This window comes from Echinops telfairi, unplaced genomic scaffold, assembly GCF_000313985.2.
Source record: "Echinops telfairi isolate 266 unplaced genomic scaffold, ASM31398v2 ScPeMD7_7420;HRSCAF=8458, whole genome shotgun sequence".
Classification (NCBI taxonomy): domain Eukaryota; kingdom Metazoa; phylum Chordata; class Mammalia; order Afrosoricida; family Tenrecidae; genus Echinops; species Echinops telfairi.
The window spans coordinates 54259738-54272135 of record NW_022111320.1 but is presented as its reverse complement, the minus strand read 5'-3'; the positions used below and the strand labels follow the sequence as shown (position 1 = coordinate 54272135).

General features: G+C 53.5%; 1 protein-coding gene across 10 annotated transcripts in view; it reads right to left on the bottom strand.

The window, feature by feature from the left end:
* CACNA1D (calcium voltage-gated channel subunit alpha1 D) overlaps positions 1–12398 on the bottom strand; it is a 364222-nt gene that overhangs the window by 77235 nt on the left and 274589 nt on the right. For all 10 annotated transcript variants that reach the window (XM_004715209.3, XM_004715211.3, XM_045297543.1 and 7 more), the window contains 6 exons: positions 10733–10853; positions 7520–7634; positions 6928–6997; positions 5890–5956; positions 4882–5038; positions 2179–2308 (listed from right to left, as the gene is read on the bottom strand). In XM_004715209.3, coding sequence (XP_004715266.1) covers positions 2179–2308; positions 4882–5038; positions 5890–5956; positions 6928–6997; positions 7520–7634; positions 10733–10853 — 660 coding nt within the window. The remainder of the gene's footprint in view (positions 1–2178; positions 2309–4881; positions 5039–5889; positions 5957–6927; positions 6998–7519; positions 7635–10732; positions 10854–12398) is intronic.

The window sequence follows — 12398 nt, the reverse complement described above, 5'->3', positions numbered from 1 at the left end:
CAAGAGGAAAGCGAATTTTGGGAATAATGAGGGCAACAAATGTATAGATGTGCTTTACACAATTGATCTATGTATTGTGATGAACTGTATGAGCCCCAATAAATTGATTAAAAAAAAAAAGATGTGCAATGCACTCTGGGAATAAGAGGGGGGCAGCCCCTCAGGCCACGGGCAGTGTGCGGTCCACTGCAGGACAGTCCTCGGCCACTACACTCACAAGGTGGTTTACAAGGAGTATCTCTGCTTCCAAGTCTGACTGCCCTCAGACGACCTTCTCTCCTTAGACAGTCATTGACCCTCCTAAGTGTTCCAGCTTCGGGATGGATGAATGCTGCTTGACCACTTCTATGTATTTGGGACTCTGGCCAGACAGGGAGGCATTTTCCAGTCACTGCCAGGACCCTGCCCCTTCCGTCACTACAATGCAGAAGGCACGCGGAACACTGCCACCTCCAAGTGCACGTCCCAGTGGTGGGATCAGTGTAGCTCTCCCCGACTCACCCGCTCTTCTCTTTACACCAGGAACTCAGCCAAGGTTAAAAACAAAACTAAAAAAACAACCCAAAAGACCCAACAGGCAGTATTTTAAAAATGATGCATCTACGCACATGCATGTCACTGACAGAAGGAGCAGCAGCGTTTGTGGAAAGAAGCGACAGGAAACCAAATGACCGCGCAGCCTCACACGGAGGACCTTCAGACTGCGCCGTCTCGAGGTGAACGGGCTCCTGAGAGCCCACGGGCGACACTAGCTCCGGACCCAGGTCCTAAGCTCGTGCGACTTTTTCATCTTCTGTGTCACTTTCAGGAGCCCTGGTGGCGTAGTGGTTACATGTTGGGCTACTAACCACAAGGTCAGCAGTTCAAAACCACCAACAGGGAGAAAGACGGGGCTTTCTACTCCCATACAAAATTCCAGTCTCAGAAACTCCCAGGGAGAGTCCTCCCCTGCCCTTGTAGGGCCACTGGGAGTCCTAACTGGATCTGTGGCGTTGAGTCTGGTTCTGGTGTCTCATCTTCAGGAATAGGACTCATTCCATCTACATGTTAAGGCACAGACAGCCGTGGGCACCTCTCACAAAAGTCTCAGTCAGTGAGGGGCACAGTCTAAGGCTTGGGGGCCTCCATCTTCATGTGGACACCAGCAAGCCACCTCGGGGGAAAGTTCTCTCTTCTTCAGAATACGCCCACTGCCATCGAGTGGGCTCCCCCTCCTAGCCTCCAGCTTCCCACAGGGCTCTGAGGCTGTCCCCCTCCCACCTGCACATCATACTAGGTGATCGCTCACTCCCAAGTCACAGGCTTGCCAGCCTTCAAGCGCAGGGGCAGTGAAAGCAGAGAAAGGCACGAGGGTTTGTCCTCAGGACAGAATAAAGACTTCACTCGCAAATCTCAACTGATCTGATCACTGAAGGCCTCCACCCGCGCTGCGTGATTCCAGGTTTACTCAACAGCAAGCTGGCATCGCACACACCGCGGCCAGGCCTGCAGAAGCAGAGCTCTCTCCTTCAGATTGGTCTCCCTCCTTCATGAGCAGACTCGCTAAGGGGAGACTGCTGAGGCCAGAACTAATGCACACACACGTTTCTTTCCAGCATAGATGCAGCGCGAGGACACTGTTCCTAAATTGTGAACCACCCTTTGTTCCATCAAAACCTGCAGTTGCTCCACTCCAGGGAGCCACTCAACTCGACCTCCCATAACTGCTGTAACTTCTGTTGGTGTCTCCTCAGTACAGGGCTTGAAAGAGCCCTGTTAATAGCCTCTCCTGCTCAGAGGCGGGCCTTCCCCCGGGCACCTCGGCCATAGTTCCTCAGCACAGGACGGTCTCCCCCGCCAGTTGGCCTCCACTGGAAAGGGCCTCAGAGAAGACGTGATGAGAACTGGCCTGGGGAGGGGAAGAGGGGCCCGAGTCCACCGTGAATTACTGCCGAGTGTTTAAAATGAGGTTTGAAAGGAACAATTCAATAAAGATTCCTCCCGATAAATAAAGCCCCTTGGCACCAACTAACCCCAACACGGAAGGCCTTGCAATGAACACGAAGCCTCCCTGCTCTGGTCGTCAGCCCCACAGGCTGCTGTGGGTCCCAGCCCGAGGAAGGCCTCTGCCTGAGGCCATGGCGAGCTGCCACGTCCCCCCCACGCCCTCCACCCCCACCTCTACCCCTAGCGGCTCACAGTGTTCCGGAAGGAGTGGCTGCGGATGGGGTCCTCAGCGGCCAGGGCAGCGCTGCTCAGCATGATGAAGACAAGGATGAGGTTGGTGAAGATGTGGTGGTTGATGAGCTTGTGGCAGCCCACTCGGATCCTGCAGGGAAAAGTCACTGCACAGACCACAGACCTGACACGGTTCCCGACAGGGTCAGAGCAGAAGGGCCAGCACCTCCGGCTCTGGGGCCCTCAAAAGTAGGGTCCCTCTGTGGTAAAAGATGGGGCAGGTGAGCGCTGTCTACTGTGCCCCCAGGCCCCTGTCCAGGCGAACCCAAACGCCCTCTTAGCCCTGTGAAGCCCAAGGACATGCTGGGGCAAGACCATTTCACTTAGACCTTAAATAGGTGGCCATCCCCCACCCTTCTGAAGGTGGGGAAGCTGAGGCGTAAGGAGGTGAAAGAACCTCCTCAAGATGGCAGGATGACTGCGGATCAGGGGATTTCCAGTGCCACACTACGGCTCTGACATGTCCCACTCCACAACGAAGCTCCCTGCTTCTGGGAAGGGGGCCAAGGTGAGACCACACGCCCACAGCTCGCAGAGGGCATGGCAACCCTCGTTCTCGGGCTGCACTGTGGGTGTTTTAATATGTGATGTGCAGTAAGTGAGGTTTGATGACATCCCTGGATCTTGGGAGAGCTGGTCATAAATGTTTTTCCTTAAAACTTTAGAGTTGATCCTCAATTAGTCCTTAGAAAGTTAAGCCTCGTTTTCTAACACTGAAAGACTGTTATTACGCTGTGTGCTAGAATTCCCATAGAATCCTCCTGGGTCTTGTCAAGAAAGGGAGGTCTGTGTGTGTGGCCAACACCACAGACCCTGGGGTCCAGGGTTGGTTCTGGAGTGCCATCTGAATTACTGTGGCCCCTCATGTCCTGTGTGCGAGCTAGTGACTGACCATTCTGACCTCAGTACTTGACTTTACACTTAAAGACTATGACGGCTTTGTCTATAGAGTGTTGCCGTTGTGGGGTGCCATCAGTTCGGTTCTGACGCAGAGCGACCTGAAGCGCAGCAGCCCTCCTCCACGCTCACAGCGGTTCCTGGGCCTGAGCCCTTCGTGGCAGCCACTGTGTCCGCCCACCTCGTCGAGGGCCTTCCTCCACTTTACGGAGCATGATGTCCTTCTCTGGGGGCCTGGTCTCTCCTGCCAACACGACCAAACAGGTGAAATGAAGTCTGGCCGTCCTCGCCTCTAAGGAGCACCCCGGCTGTCCTTCTTCCAAGAGAGACCTGTTTGTCTCTCTGGCAGTGCACGGTGCTGTCAATGTTCTTCATCATAGGCAGGTGTTTCTTTGAGATCACTGTTTTCAGTCTTCGAAACTGGAGTCACGGTTGAACAAGAAGGCAAACATAATGAATGCCACTGGGTGACCGATGTATCCATGTGAAGAACGTTGAAATGGCAAAGTGATTGTAACCAAAACAAAGACCTGGACTCAACTTTAGGTGAAGGTGACATGCACCACGACCCCCCCGCCAACCCCCCCACTGCCGCCCCTGCCTTCCAAACCTCCGGTTTCGGGGCTGCTTCGTGCTGAGACAGAACCCTGGGGAAGGTCTGTGGTCTGTGGTCAGTTGCAGCTGACTCTGGCGGAGACCTTCTAAGACAGGAGTGCTCACAGGTTTTGGGGAAAATCAGTCTATTCTTTCAAGGTATGTGTATACAGTGAGCAATGCCACTTTAGTCACCTATTTATTTTGAAGGGGTTACCCCCACTCTGAACAGTGAGGAGCTGTAGAACACTGTCATCAGATCTTCTCTAAGAGGCCCAGCAGACACTGCTGCTGCTGCTGCTGCTGCTGCTGCTGCTGCTGCTGCTGCAAGGTGCCCCTGGGCCGTCCGACTGTCACCAAGCCCAAGCGCAGCAGCATGAGGCCCTGCCTGACCCTGCTCCGGGAGGCCTGTGAGTTACGGAGGGTTCTTCTCTGTGCGAAGAACTTCCACTGCAATTCCAGAAACCCGTCCAGGAGCCACTTAAGCCCCTGGTGCTTCGCTCAATCCTGGGAGACCGAAGACCTAGAAACCAGCTTCCTCTGACAGTGGGTGGCTCATTACCACGTTCCTGGTGAGCACTTTACCATGGAATATGAGAAATGCTACTTCAAGCAGAACGGCATTAAGCTGAATTGAATAGCAACCGCCTATGAAATAGTACCGAGCAGCATTCCTCTATTGTCGGAAAACACAATAGGAGAAAATGATCAACCAGCTGGGCCTCAAGAGGAAGATGCTGTGCCCAATGTGATCACAAACCCTCACGCACACGGCCTCTAAGCAGAGAGGCCCTCGCCTGAAATGGGCCCTGTGGACGGAAAACAGTTCACACTGACAATACACGGACCGCCAGTGGAGCGGAGCGCCAACTAGAATATCATGATGAGCACAGGGCTGGGGCTGCGGGAGGAGGGAACCCTGAGCGACATTCATCCAAGAGCCTTGTCGGCCCTCGGCCGCAACGTCCTGGAGAGCGCAGTCTAGGAAGAGAGGTGCAGAGGCCAGGCCGGGCCGGGGCTGCCACGGACTTGGGTGGGGGTTGCGGAGATGCTCAGGTTCAGAAGGGGCTGTGAGCTGCTTCCCCTTGCCCCCATCCCTAGCCACTGCTGCCAAGCAATGATGTAGGGTTCCAGTGAGCTGTGCCAGGGACTGGGGTGAAAAGGGGTACTTACGGGTTGGTCTTACTAAGAATGAAGAAGGCGCTTCCTTCAGGGATGGGGACGATTTTCTCCTTCATGTTCAACTCTGAGATTCTTCGAGGACGGGGACCAGCAGGCACCTCAGGCTCCTCCTCCTCCTCCTCCTCCTCCTCTTCTTCCTCTTCCCCTACTTTAAATGAAACTTTATTTTTAGTAGGCATAAAGCAAACAATCTCTGAATTTGGGATTGCTTTTCTCAGTTTCACTTGGCAGTTGAGCTTGAACCGTGACAGCATTTACTAGCCCATGTCAGTCAAAGCTCCCGTCATCAAGGTGTCCCTGCCTGGCATGGGCTTAGTTGTGGGAATGAGGCTCCCAGCCAGTCTGCGATCTGACTGCAGCTCTGCAAGGACCCTCACAGCGTCCTCCCAGAGGGAGGCTCTTTCCCCAGTCGCCTTCTTGCTCGATGTTGCCTGAAAAACCCTGGTGGGAATTCAAGATCACTCACTTCTCACCTTGCTCACTCACCCAAACTACAAAACCAAACACACTGCCATTGGGTTGCTTCCAACTCACAGTGACCCTACAGGACAAGGCAGAACTGCCTCTGTGGGTTCCTGAGACTGTAATTCAGTACAAAGTGGAGTAGAACGCACCGTCTTTTGTTCCCTCGGAACAATTGGTGGTCTTGAACCGCTCACCTTCTGATTAGCAACACGATGTGTAACTACTAGGCCACCACAGTTCGTCCAGACTCACCAGTTCCTCCTGGACTCTGGGTGGCCTCTAGAACACTTTCCCTAATCCCCTCACGCTTTCCGGACAACATCACCTGGACTGCATGTTACAAACGCTGCCAGTGACTAGGGGAAATGGGAGCTAGCTGGTCCATAAGTGGACTGGGTCCATGACCCTGATTGCTTCAGTAATCCACTGTGTGCCCAGCTGGGCCCGCCCAGCAGCAGACACAGCAGCTGACAACAACACAAGAGCAAAGACCACCATGTCACGGGCATGTCGCCCAGGGCCCCATCAGCATACCTGGCACATCACACGGTGGATAGGGGTCCTTGTCCTCATCCTCTTCCCGATAGTCATCGATGATAACCTAGGGGAAGAGAAGTCTTGAGAGAAGCAGAGCCTCTGACTAGGTGCATTGCAGAGAAGCAAAGCAAAGAATCACGTCTGCATTCCAGCACACAGGGCAGTGACGTCCCCTCCAGTGGGTGTGCCCAAGTGTGTAAGGACTGGCAGATGTCCCCAACATGGTGGTTTTTCTTCAGAGTGAAGGTCTAGGGGCCAGGGGAGATGAAGAAAACACCACTGTCATGGGCAACAAGCCACAAAGTGCATCCAGTCCTTTTACCATCCCAGCGCTGGTCGCTCACGCTGCATGAGAGCTGCTGCCGGTTCGCAGTCTCCCTGTGAGGCTGTGCACTCCAGGGGCCGGCCCCTGTCAACCCTGCTCACTCCTGAAGCCCCGGGACCGGCCTCCCAGCAGCCACTGACTCAATGCGCAGATGCGTGAAAAGCCCAGAGCTGTCCTTGGGGTAGCAGGGTTTGACAGGGTAGTCCTTAAGTTCTGAAGTTGCCTTTGGAAATAGACATTTATTAATTGAAATGCACTGCTATCCGAGTCGGTGCCGACTCACAGTGATCTGCCAGTGGGTGCCTGAGGCTGTGACTGTCTGCAGGAGCAAAAAGACCAGTCTTTCTCCCTCGGAGCCGTGGATGGTCTCAAACTGCCCACCATGTGGATCGCAGTCCAATGCAGAGCCACCACACCATCAAGACTCCTACAGCCCATGATTTTAATCCCCGCTAGAAGATGCTAGCACCACCCTGACCACGCAATCCCCAAAAGAACATTGGTCATCAAGCCAGGCAAGGCGGCAGTGCAGTGTTGCTCTGGTGCCGTGCTGGCTAAACAACCAGCCGACGGCCGATGTCCCCTCATGACCTCCCAGCTCGTGTCTCCCTGGTGCTGCACAGCGCGGTACACACAACACACTCATGGAGGTTCCAACTAGACGGAAGCTCTTTGGACCCAAGGGGGGAGAAGTAACTGAGAATAAATACCTTGTTGTCACTGTTGGCTATCTGGTTGACCTCCGGCTTGATGTTCTTTTTATTCTCCAGGCTCTCTTTCCTATGGAGACAAGAACACAGGGAAGTAAGCAGAGGGCGGTGTGGAGAGATGCTCATCAAGATTCTGAATCAAGAGTGCCCTGATGAAGGACAGAACTTAATTGAAAGCAACACTAACAGCGAGAACCTAGCACAACCCAAACTCACGAGTTTCCTGTTCATCTCAACACCCTGGACTTATTACACAGATCGGCTTATTAAAATTCTCTTCCAAGAGCTAATCAGCATTGAATGCATCGTTTATTTCACGAGGCAGCATTCTTTAGGCAGGGGATGTGCACTCCCGTTCTCTGCTGGGAGGGAATGAGTGCCAAGGGCCTGGCTTCTGTCCAAGATGTCACCCTTTTTGGTCTACCTGACAAGGTGCCCACAACCCCTGCAAAGCAGCAACACGGGAGCCGCAGCTCACAAGAAGTATGAGCAACCCCGCCAGGAAGAGGCCGGGTCTTACCTATGGCTGGGCTCCCTGAGCGAGCTGCCGAGGCAGCCCACCAACAAACACCTCAGGTAGAAAGGGGGTTACCTGGCAATCTTTTTCCTTTCCTTTTCTTCTGCTTCCTCCTTCTGAGCCGTGTTCAGACTTTCAGCATCAGCCAAATTGTCTACAGCGATGGCCAAGAAGACATTCAGTAGAATATCTAGTATTTGGAAGTTTTAAGGGTACAACACATTGCCAATGTCAACTACATGGTGGCCAATGGTGCCAATGTCACATCTCGCTGCGTGGCGGGAGGCGCTGGTAGCAGGAGATGGTCCCCGGTGCTAGTCACTTACTAAAATCAGAGAACCAGAGCTACAGGAACCTTCCTTTCTTCTTCAAGAAAGCTAGAAACTCATAGAAGATGGTCTCCAACCAAGAAGAGCTCAAATTGACTAAAGATCACGAAAGCCTACAAGCATCCGACATTTCCCTGAAGGCAGCGCATGTGTCTCTCCCACCTCCGTGTGCGCACTACTCTGAGACACGTGGCTGAGACAGTCTCTACACAGACAGGCGTCCGGAAAGAGCAACTTGTACAGACTGCGTCTTTGCAAACAAGCACAGATCCTGGGAAGTGATGCCTCTTTGGAAACCAACCCTGCGACAGGCTGCATGGTAACGATAGCTCTGCACTGCACGGGCGGCCCGAGACTCTCTTGTGTGAAGGGGCCTTCAGAGCTCACAGACATCTGGGCCCCTGGGCCCCTGAATGCCTGCAGCAGGCCGGACTTACTGCCAGAGGCTGCTGGATGCTTCCGTGGAATATTCCCACAGGGGCTAACGCTTTTGACTCTGGCCCTGGGATCTCTTGTTTGCAGAAGGTACAAAGTGAGGTGATCAGGTAGTTGATTACCAGGTTTCGGCTCTCACGATAAAGGGGTATGTGTGAGTTCCTTGACTGGCTTTAAAAAGGAGGCTTACATGAGAAGATGCCTGGGTCTGACTCAGCACCACTTTTGAGAAACGTGGAGATGGGAGGGCAGTAAATCAAGATGGGCCCTTGTCTTGGACAACTTTCTGCAGGGCAGAGCCATCTGCACGCCAGACAGTAGGGAGCCCACGGGCCCAGACAGGAGTGGCTGCCACTGTTCCCCATGGCCTCTGCAAACAGAATCTCCCTCCAGCTGGGATGCCGACCCATCAACAAACATAGCTTACCAAGGGGCAAACGGAGAGGTGGCCGAGCGGGGATGTCAGGGTGGCCACGCTAGCCCCGTCAGCGAAGAGGACACACTTGTGAAAGCATGGTGTTTGGACTTTCCAACCACCTTTGGTGTCCTGGACGGTTTTTCAAATGGAGAAGCCACAAGCCCGGGGAAATCATGGCTCAGACATGGACAGGCCGGGTAAGCGTGACTCGGGCAGACACCAGTACTAGACTAACCTCACTGAACACTCCCCTCAACGATCTCCGTGAAGAAATGCTATCTCCAGCCTTGTAAGGACAGCAATTAACTACAGGGAAATCTTACATGTTTGTAACAGATGTCTTCCAAGAAGATGAATACCCATGACCTTTTTTCCCCATCACCTTTCACTCGGGATGCTGTGTGGACTCTCCTAAGTGACACTGTATTATGGAGCTCAGTCAGAGATAGCACCCGAGCACCTCTGTGCCAGGTACTGCTGAGGAGCCTGGACTCCCAGCTCCCCAGGAATGCTCATTCAAGCTGAGCGAGACTGAACAGGAACAGCAACTTGGGCCTTTCAGACAGTGAAACGGACTACCAAGAAAACACATGTGACGGGCTAGCGCAGGCGTCCTCAAACTACGGCCCGCAGGCCACATGCGGCCCGCTGGGTGTTTTTGCCCCATTTGTTTTTTTTTACTTCAAAATAAGATATGTGCAGTGTGCATAGGAGTTTGTTCATAGTTCTTTTTTTAAACTATAGTCTGGCCCTCCAACGGGTCTGAGGGACAGTGAACTGGTCCCCTGTTTTAAAAGTTTTAGGGCCCCTAGGCTAGAGACTAACCAGGGAATCATTCTCTGCAGATTCTAGTCCAGTATGTTCCTCAACCCAGAGTTAGTCATGAGGAGAAAATATGGAGAGAAAATTCAATTAAACATCTGCCAATGGGGAACCATGTTTGCAAGATCCTGCAGGAGTGACGTGAAGGAGAAGAGAAGATTCCTGACTCCAGAAGTCCATCTTGCAGCGGGCAAGAAGGAGAGCAGCCACCTCAAACCCCAATACACAGCAAAGAGACCTGTGGTAAGAGGTATCTGGGTAAAGGTGATGGACCCTCGAAGTGAGGAGAGCGCATCTCTGTGCAGGAGCCAGGGCCACGGCTGTACCTGGAGGGGCCATTACAGCCAAGTCAGTGGGCTCGTGGTTCCCGTGTGTGGAGATGAGCGTCTGCAGAGAACACACTGAGGGACCGGCGCCCTCGGAGCCAGCTGCACTATCGTCTCCACACTGAGGAAGCCCATTGCCCAGGCCAGGTGAGGGGGAGAAGTACTTGCAGAAATCTGAGGTACCTTAGGGGAAGGCTACAGAGCAGGATTCTTCCAAATGGATGGATGGGTGCTCCTGATATGCATGCACAGCACTCACCCACCAACAATGTCCTGTGGCCTCTACAGGCCAGGTCCTATAGTAGACACAGACAGCGGTTCACCCGAAGGTGACAGGCTAAAGGAGGGTCTGGACCAGGTCCACAGAGATCTGAAGGCCAATTTCAGAACCTCGAGTAAGAGAGGGCCACTTACCGAGAAAAGGAGTCACAGAAGTGCTCACCAGAATACGGTAGCTAGCCAATGGGCACTGGGATCTCACACGATGTACTGAGCATCAACATGAAACTGGGTTCGGGGGGACTCCACCACACAAGAGGTGCCTACCTGTCCTAAAGGGTCTGAAGAAGACCTAGAACCGCCTCTCGCTCCCCAAGGATGATGCCATGGAGAAGTTCTCATATGGGTGTGTCCAAAGCTCGCACTGGGGTCCACACGGGAGACAGGCTGCTGAGCTGGCTGACCACTGGGACCAGCACCTCAACTGCTCCTGGCCACGTCCTTCCCCTTTCTTTCATGCATGCAGCTTCCATCCCTCCAAGCCCAACTGTGCCTCTGCTCACTCCGCGGGAACATAAGCCCAGCAACACTGAAGAAGGGCAGATACTGAGGCAGCGAACTAGGAGCACTCACCGCCCCACCACCTCCTTCACCTCACCTCCCTTGCTGCCACCACCACCACCGGGAAATCCGGAGGAGAAGAACCAAAGAGCCAAGCCCTGGTCAGCTTGAAGGATACAGTTGCCACAAATGAAGAGGATGATGAAGTAGATGCAGACGATCATCCCTGAAGAGGACGGCCCCCCGTAAGCCATGATCCCGTCGTACATCACGGCATTCCAATCTTCTCCGGTCAGGATCTGAGGAGGCAGGACTGGCATCACCAGGCAGCTGGGTCACCACTCACCGTGATTTCGTGCCCACATCTGGTTGAAAGCTGCCTTCCAGGGTCCACTTTGCAATGAGCAAATTCACCTGTCATTCCACAGTCTTCAAGATAGTACTTTTAATTACACGAATGCAGGAGTTAAGTCCTCTGGTGAAAAAGTATCACATCACATATAAGACACCAGGTGCCTCCTGACTACAGCCCAGCCCAGTTTTCGCTCCCTGCCTCGAGTGTGCTCTTAGTCGTTGTCCCTGTTTTCACACTTAGACCCAGGTACACATCCACCCACCCACAGGTGACTACTGTCTTCAACACAGAAGCCACCACAAGACATCATTTTCCTGCGATGTGCTTTTTTTCACTCCACAGCTGACACTGGAGGAACTGTAAGTCATGTGGGGGTGATAGCGAGTACTGCTAACCCACAGTGTCCCCTCCCTACCCCCACCACCCACCCCTGTGTGACAGGAGAACTGCCCCTCCATGTCTTGGGGGCTGTCATGTCTGCAGGAGCAGAACACCAGGCTTTGCTCCCACCAGGCATCGAATGGGCTCAACCTGCCAGGCTTTGTGCTGGCAGTCAAGGACCCAAGTATTGTACCACCAGGGCACATCCATCCTAAAGGACCCCTAGGGACCAAAGGATGGGGTAGAGCTGCCCTTGTGGGACTCTGAGACCATACCTCTTTTAAGGGGGTGGAAAGCCTGTTGAGAGCCTATCAATAGGCCCGTCTGCTTCTTTTCAATGGCTGTGCACTGTTCCAGCACATCACTGAGCTGTGGGCATGGATGCCAACACCCAAGTCAGGGGACGCAGAAGTTCTCATGCACGTTGGCAGACCTCTTCTAGAGGAGATGGTGCGCCCCCCCCCCCGCCCCCCAGAATTTTCAACGGAGCCCACGGCAGGGACTCAGGCCAGTGTGCTAACAAATGAAAATGTGCTCTCTTCTAGAGAAACAGAGCCGCTTATCTTCTACCTGGACTAGATATTCTCAATGTTTAAACTGTCAAGAATCATAGCCAAACAGGAAAACAAGCAAATGGTTTGAAAAGATAAGACAATAGCAAAGGAACTATAAAATAGACCTAAGCCACATGAAAGGACATTTTTAACTTCGCTCCTAATAGTAGAAATGCCAATTAAAACGATCATGAGATACTGCTTCCAGCTATCAGAAAGTGTAAATCAGCCCACTGTTGTGGAAAGGGCGGCAGGCGGCTTCCACGTGGCTCCTGGGTGAGCGTCCATGACAGAGAGAATGTGAGCAATGGGGCTGCAGCTGAAACTGGGCACGCCCCCCCCCACCCCCACAGGACACTGAGCAGACCACCCGCCTTTCACACGGGCACGCCTACTCCCAGGCATTGCCCCCAGGGATCGACGCCCACCAGAGCGCCAGATGATGCACTTTCAAGGTCGCCTACTGCACCCCTTTGGAGCACCAGATGATGTACTTTCAAGGTCTCCTACTGGACCCCTTTTGATGAGACACAGGCTGGATACACCGGCACATT